This window comes from Cynoglossus semilaevis, chromosome Z, assembly GCF_000523025.1.
Source record: "Cynoglossus semilaevis isolate Cse_v1.0 chromosome Z, Cse_v1.0, whole genome shotgun sequence".
NCBI classification, from domain to species: Eukaryota; Metazoa; Chordata; class Actinopteri; order Pleuronectiformes; family Cynoglossidae; genus Cynoglossus; species Cynoglossus semilaevis.
The window spans coordinates 6129634-6135352 of NC_024328.1; the positions used below are offsets into that span (position 1 = coordinate 6129634).

Sequence of the window (5719 nt, forward strand, 5' to 3'; positions counted from 1 at the left end):
AGTCACATAAAGTCATATACTCCAGACTTAGCAGCGGAGCATCCTGTTGTTAGCAGCTAATGACAGATGTCATGTCATGTCATGATGTCTTTAGAATCAGTATTTTAGTCATTCTAAAATACTTGCTAGTTAAACCTCATTAAACTCTTTGCTGACAATGTCATCTGTCGGGAAAAATAATATTGAAAAATAAACTCTGGCAATTCTAAGGATGGATGGATAATAATGACTACAGCTACACATTGCTGGCAGCACAAACACACCAGAGACAGATTTGCTTTTGGCATCACATCAGCGAGGATGTTAGTAAAAACTGGAAATACTGTAATGCTCTCATTTAGTCTGTGACAGTCCATTATCTCTTTCTTCCTCGTCCAGGATTATAATGCAACAGTATCATTTTACTTTAACCAACGAGTTGATTCACGTCTGGACAGTTTTACTCTGGCTTGAAGAAAGGCATGAGATTCTGTGATGTAAGATCAGACAGAAACACTTAAAAAAAGACACGTGGTTGCCAAACTTGCTTTCACGAAATCCAGCAGATTATCTCTATTATCCTGACACAGAGCCAAATGTGTTCATGTATTGACACCACAGTGTGAGGCATGGGGGGGGGGGGGGTTGTTTATAAAAGCTCTGTCCAAACTGAGTATAGATGGAGAGCAGCTGGGCCACATGCCACAGGGTCAATAAGGAGTAATGATAGCTAATTAAATGGGACGGTGAATGTCCCCACGCTGCCTTCACGGACTGAACCGTGGTGCAACACGGCACATGTTATGTGATTCATCAAGCAGGACGTAAGGAGCAGCTCTGTTTGTGTCCTGCATCTGAATTTGTAGTTGCACGCCTTGACATGATTTAAAGCTGGGGTCAGTGTTGCTAAAATGCCATGCCTCACTGGACACACAGCAGCGACCCATTGGCATGTGAAATGTCACCGTGGCACATGCCAAACCTAAACACATCAGGTTCAACAGCAAGAGAGACAGAGGGTAGTGAGACAGGAGGGAGGACGGAGGAGGGAGAGGGAGAGGGGTGGGGGAAAGAGGGTACAGTGGATTATAGTATCCAAGAAAATTAGGAAATAAATGGATTTTTTTTCAGCAGGCAGCAGTTATGGAATTAACTGCTTGTTAATAAGACGTTCCATCATCCACATGAACGCTGCAGCTTTACAGAGCACTTCCAGACCGAATGGAGTTGGAGGAGGTCAAGCGCTGATTGGCCAGAGGTCTGCAAACTCATTATCAATCGGAAACACTTATTATCTGAGTGCCAAGCCTGGAACAACCCACTCTCTGGATCTGTTCCCCAGTGGCCACCACCCAAGTGTCAGTGCAAAAAGTCCTACAGTGAAAAGATATTCTGCTCCATTGTCAAGTCATCAGGGCGGTTTGATGTAGATGAACGACTTTAAACAAAGGTGATGTGAGTGTTTTTATGAGAACGATCTCAGTTTTATCCGTGACATCCAGACAAGTCGCCACCAACTGTTCCAAATCCATGGCACTGCGCAACAGGTTCCTGCCTTTGTTCGCCACACTACAATTACCGTTAAGGAAAGATTTAACGAGGGTACAGCTGCAGATGCAGAGTAAAATAACGCGGTCAAAGTGCGCAGAGAACAATGTGTTCAAACTGTCTAAACATTGCTTCAGATTCATCTGTTGCCCCTAGGACGCGTGAAACGCCAGTTAAAAAGCAGTGATGCGCAGTGGTAAGACTAAAGCAGCACCTACCGGGGATGGCCAGGTTGGTGAGCGGGATCGTGTGCATGCTCTGCGGTAAACTTGACATCCAGTCTGCGAACCGATGGTCGCTTCTGCTATGAGACGATGCCATGCTGCTGCTGTGCACCGCGATCCTTACGTTCTCGGGGACCGGCGCCTTTGAACAAACCCGGACTGTGCGCGCGCTCTCTCCCTCTCCCTCTTTCTCTCTCTCACGCACATACATATACTCCCTCACTCACAAACACACGTCAAGCACCCCCACCCGCCAGGGCAATACACAACCGCCGGTAGTACATTATGAAAATGCGTTTGGACGGATCCAAATATGGCAACATTAGATGGTCGCTTTTCCAAGATTACATAATAACAAAAAGGTGAAAAAAAAGTTTATTCCTTACTAGTTAAATCCAGTCTCAAACAATACTCAAAATTAATATTTTAAACAAAATACACAAACAAAATATCTGTTTCCACCTCATAAACCCATTTTTAAATTGCTCTGTTCATATTTTTAATACTACATTAGTGAATTTTAATTAATAAGGTTGATACTCAATTGCTGTATCTGGGTGTGCACCTGAGTGGCTGAAAGCCCTGTGATTCATTATTGTCCCCAAGGCAATGATTAATAATTGACATTTACTCTGGAGGTAATCAAGTGAATGGCCCTAACATGACTCATTCAAAAACTAGACCGGGCTACACCTAAGGATGGAGAGATTACCAGAGGCTGTGGATGATTTTTCCATGGTGTGCTGATGCTGATGCGAGGCTAACTCTGTTAATTCTTATTCTTGGTCATGATCTTTAGGCAGGTAGTTATGGTTCAATTCCCTGGAGTATTAAACACCTTTAATATCATGATGATATCATGTTCATATCTTGAATATGATTCAAAAGAGCCAGGGTTGTTCTGTTGCAGCTAGTAGTTTATAATATAAAAAAACCCACAATGAGATGAGTGTCTCATTATCTTGCTACGCTCAACAGTCCAAAACAAAGGGTGACGTGACACACCTTTGTTATGAATGTGTGTCTGAATAGTTGTTGGTCTATGCATGTGACTGCTTGGACCTCCCTTTCCCGTGACCATACGAAAGGAGTGGAGGGGCAAATCGTTCTAATGTGTCTTATTAAAGATGCTAATTCATCCTTTTTTTCCACAACGTTTATTTGCAGTTTGTGTAATTGTTTAAACTTCCTTCCTGAATTTCAAAAATTCCTAAATATTCTTGATATTTTTCCCGATTGATAGTAGCAGTGACATAGTATGTCGGGTTGACTTCTTCCTCTTAGCAAGTTAAACCTGTCTGCTCATCACATCTGCCTCTGCGTGTCACTTTGTCCTCTGTAAAAGGCAATCATGAACTGTATGAGCCAGTCAAGCTTTTTTTGGTGAAACATTACGTTTCATAAATATGCTGTAAAAGTACAGCGCTTCAGTCACCGCCCTTGGTTGATTCAATAAACTGGTGGCGACTGTCACTTTCTTCCATCTTTCTGCCTGACAATCACTCTGATCTTCTGGAAACCAAATCCCCACCGGCTGAATTTGTCAGTTATGTAACGACCCTGTAGTGGTGACGATGACTTCGGCATGAACGTAAATGTTAAATCCAACATTCAGACACAGGAGGCCATGTCAGACACATGTACATGTCAAAAAGCTTTACACTCAAACCTTTGTGTTTTTTTCATCTGATATAAAGAGATTAAGTCTATACAAAGGAACAAAAATTGATTGTACACAAGGAGACACTGAACATTTGTTTGGTTTAAACACAAAATAATGTAATACAGACTTCATACAGGAGGCGAAGTAACATCTGTTGTCTGAGTGAAATGGATGGATTGCTGATCAACTCTGCTCTGACACAAATAAAACAGAAACAGTAGGAGAACTAAGAGAGACACAATGATACTGCTTATTAGTTTGTCATAATACAATGAGTTATCGTATATAACTAAACTGAACCAACCAACCACTAAACTTTAGTGGCACAATCAGAGTATAAACCACACACTTGCACTTCTGTCGACTGTGGCAACGACTAACCTGTGAGATCGGCTCAATGCGTGCATTCGTTTATCACATTAAACCTTGGTTTCATTTTATTTTACTTTACTTTTCAGTATTAATTACATTTCTAAGAATAAAATAATTAAATAAAGACAAAATACATTTTGGTTTACAAGCGTATGTGACCATTATAGGCTGCTTTATGTTGTTGTTGTTGTTGTTGATCACAGAACTGAGTGACACAAACCAGAAACACAACTCAAATCCTTTGCGGCTCCTTCAGATTTGCTGCATTGGCCTCAAATTGGGGGAGACCTAAAATCCACCAGATGGGATGTGAAATGGAAAGAAGCGAGTCATGGTTATTATTCTCAAAGACAGATGGTGAACTGTGACTTTAAATCACAAATATAAGTTAGTCACCTCAAAGTCTGTGCCAGTGCAAGCCTTAATATCCTCAGGAGTGAGCCCCTCATGGACTTCTATCAGAGTGAGACCTTTTGTCTTGTCCACATCAAATACAGCCTGGGAGAAACGAGGAGGGCAAAAGGTGGAAGAGGGAGAGAAATCAGCAAGAAAGAGACAAGATTTTGTGACAGATTAGTTTAAAATGATTAAATGGTTTGTGCGTGGTCATAGGTGGAACATAAAACTTGTGTGAGCGACAGTCATAAAAGTGAGGAAGAACAAAGTTTGGACTGGTGGTTGATAAGTTTGACTTCCTTAACAGATGCAGGCACTCATGAGACAACCATCACATAAAACATAAAAATGATTTTGTCCCAGCTCCAGTCACATAACTCACCGAATGTTGTCCTTCTAAATAAATAAAATGTTTGTTCACACACTGATCTGATAGGTCAAGTCAATATCTCATTTGTTAATTATCTTCAGTTTACATCTGGCACCACATTCTTTGCCTTTTGTGCAAGGCACAGTTAAGTAATTGGAGAGTCTGAACTGTCCTTGGTGCTAATTTGGTAAAGTTGAAGGTTGGTAAAGTCTATTGCTAGCGTGACTGGAAATAACATGCTCAGCTCTACTTTAAGGGTCTGGTGAGAATTCAACAGATATTTCAATCAAATCAGAAAACTGTAGATATAAAATTGACCAAAACACTGAATTATTTAACACTGTAAACACTGGCATTGGCAAATGTGGATAGATCTACCACTGTGACCATGTTAGATGATACAGTACATGTCCTTGCCTTTCAATCTGTTAAATAACAAAATGAATACAAATGACCAAGACATTTTAACATAAAAATAAAGATATAAATTATGCCAAGGAAGAATTCTGTCAGTTCTGTATGAGTTTTTTCTTACAGATTTGCAGAAATCATCCATTTGCATGCATTACTGTCTCCCTGTAGGTTGACTGTCTCCGTCTCACACTAATATACAGAGAGAAATCTGATGTGATCTTTTTTAGTCGTGCTTCTGCAGTCTACCAGCCTTTTACTGTGAAAAAAACCCTGCCCAATGACTAGAGCTGTTCTGCCTCTACTGTTAGCCTGTTGAATGTCTGGGTGACAAAATTACCACTGAAAGGTTTCCCCTCAAGTCCTGCTCATCAAATAGTGAAATTGTTTGTAGGATCATTCTGATGTTTCCACAAACATCACTTTGGTTTAAGTTGCTCACAGTATAGTTATTTGTATTTGTGATTGTCAGTTTCAGAAACCTTTCTTTAAAAACAGGTCATTCTTTACTACAGCAGGGAGTGGAAAAAGAACCAAATATATTTTCTTAAAATAACTGTGCCCACTGCTTCTTCACGACACAGGCTTGACATTGTAAACAAAAGGGTGAAACCATTACATTGTCCAGTTCCTAATGACCGAGATAATGAAACAGAATGCTTCAAACACTAGGCAGGAAGCAGCTTTATAATACACATTATGAAGCTGCGTCATGAAAATTTTTTTCTTTTTTTTTTTAAGATCAGCACACAATCG

The 5719-nt window shown here is 40.4% G+C and overlaps 2 protein-coding genes across 2 annotated transcripts in view; both read right to left on the bottom strand.

Annotated features, from left to right (window-relative positions):
• plcxd3 (phosphatidylinositol-specific phospholipase C, X domain containing 3) overlaps window positions 1-1986 on the bottom strand; it is a 15253-nt gene extending 13267 nt beyond the window's left edge. The window contains exon 1 of the mRNA XM_008336044.2: window positions 1746-1986. Coding sequence (XP_008334266.2) covers window positions 1746-1962 — 217 coding nt within the window. The 5' untranslated portion in view covers window positions 1963-1986. The remainder of the gene's footprint in view (window positions 1-1745) is intronic.
• A 906-nt stretch (window positions 1987-2892) lies between these two features.
• The window catches only part of oxct1a (3-oxoacid CoA transferase 1a), a 30612-nt gene continuing 27785 nt past the window's right edge, over window positions 2893-5719 (bottom strand). The window contains exons 17-18 of the mRNA XM_008336043.3: window positions 4183-4284; window positions 2893-4074 (exon numbers count right to left, since the gene is read on the bottom strand). Coding sequence (XP_008334265.1) covers window positions 4039-4074; window positions 4183-4284 — 138 coding nt within the window. The 3' untranslated portion in view covers window positions 2893-4038. The remainder of the gene's footprint in view (window positions 4075-4182; window positions 4285-5719) is intronic.